Consider the following 1473-nt stretch of genomic DNA (forward strand, 5'->3'; position numbering starts at 1 on the left):
GTGGAAGAAGCATCTTGTTTCAAATACTGGAAGGTGTGAGGTGGCTGTGTCCTTGCTTGTCTGGCAGGAGGACAGAGCTTTACAAAACACCCAGTTAAGGGAAGAGTTTTTTGCTTGCTTTTTTTGTTTGGTATTTTTAATTCCAGCCTGTACGTTTCACTTCTCTGTCCTTTTCTCTGCCATTTTGAGGTTATCAATCAGATGTTCTTGCCAAAGCCAATTTAAATTTGCCTTTACCACGGGTGAGTGTCCAGCATTCCTCTTGCTCAGTGCTTCTAGAATGGAGTATATGATTTTTTTCTTCCTGATTTCCCAATTCCAGGTGCAGGTCAACAGCACCCACGGCTCAGTCCATTCCTTGGATGCAGACTTGCTTCTTTCTTCTGGTGAATCTTTCAATAAATCAGACAATGATATGTTTAAAGATGGACTACGGAGAGCACAGTCAACAGACAGTCTTGGGACATCTGGATCTTTACAGTCCAAAGCTTTAGGATACAACAACAAGGCAAAATCTGCTGGGAACCTGGACGAGTCAGATTTCGGACCGCTTGTCGGAGCAGATTCAGTGTCTGAGAACTTTGATACAGCTTCCCTCGGGTCTCTGCAAATGCCAAGTGGGTTCATGTTAACCAAAGATCAGGAAAAAGCTATCAAAGCAATGACACCAGAGCAAGAAGAGACTGCCTCACTTCTCTCCAGTGTGACACAAGGGGTGGAGAGCGCCTACGTGTCCCCGAGCGGTTACCGCCTGGTGAGCGAGACGGAGTGGAACCTGCTGCAGAAGGAGGTGAGTGCCCACTCCCTGGCTCTGCTGCCACCACTGCCTGTGGGACAGGCTGGCTGCTGGGGGACAGCTCCTCCTCGTTTGCTTCACACGCTGGAGGAAATAGGTGCCATCATATGGAGCTGTTCACTTTTCTCTCTTGGGTCAAGCGCATCGGATGTAAACCTGTTGGTTGACTCTGGGGGAAGTCAGCTTTACTAAATCCAGGCTATTTCTGCACTTAGGGGTCTGGCAGAGCTAGCTGTTGATACTGTAAAATCATGAGAGGGTGAAAAAAAGATGGGAGAACTCAAAAGGAGAAGGTGGGAAGCTAAGGAAAGGACGTTACAGTGCAGCTGGGGGTGACCAGGAAAGTGCAGAGACCTAACAAAAGGAGCAGAGCTAACAGTGCTGCTTTGTATGCCAAGGAGTTTTACTGAGGATTGTGTGTGGAGTGCAGATTAGAAATGAGCAGCCAAGATATGCATAACACACAAAGCTACCACAAAGGAAGCTTTGGAAAATTGTTGGGGAATTGCATCATCAGAAACCCATTTCTGAGAGCGACAAGCAGCAGATGATGTGTCATCTGTTGGTGGTGCTGTGCCAGTTTCAGTGGGGCTGACCAAGGAAATTGCTGCTTCTGGGTGTTCTGTTTTTCAGCAGCTTTGTGTGATGCCAGTTCAGAACGTGCATTTGGTTTCCTG

The 1473-nt window shown here is 47.5% G+C and overlaps 1 protein-coding gene across 1 annotated transcript in view; it reads left to right on the forward strand.

The window, feature by feature from the left end:
- Window positions 1-322: 322 nt before the first annotated feature.
- Window positions 323-1473, forward strand: part of RABEP1 (rabaptin, RAB GTPase binding effector protein 1) — a gene marked incomplete at its 5' end in the record, with an annotated part of 11547 nt that continues 10396 nt past the window's right edge. The window contains one exon of the mRNA XM_008944560.1: window positions 323-790. Within this exon, the coding sequence (XP_008942808.1) occupies window positions 323-790 (468 nt within the window). The remainder of the gene's footprint in view (window positions 791-1473) is intronic.

This window comes from Merops nubicus, unplaced genomic scaffold (assembly GCF_000691845.1).
Source record: "Merops nubicus isolate BGI_N331 unplaced genomic scaffold, ASM69184v1 scaffold32480, whole genome shotgun sequence".
Taxonomy (NCBI): Eukaryota; Metazoa; Chordata; class Aves; order Coraciiformes; family Meropidae; genus Merops; species Merops nubicus.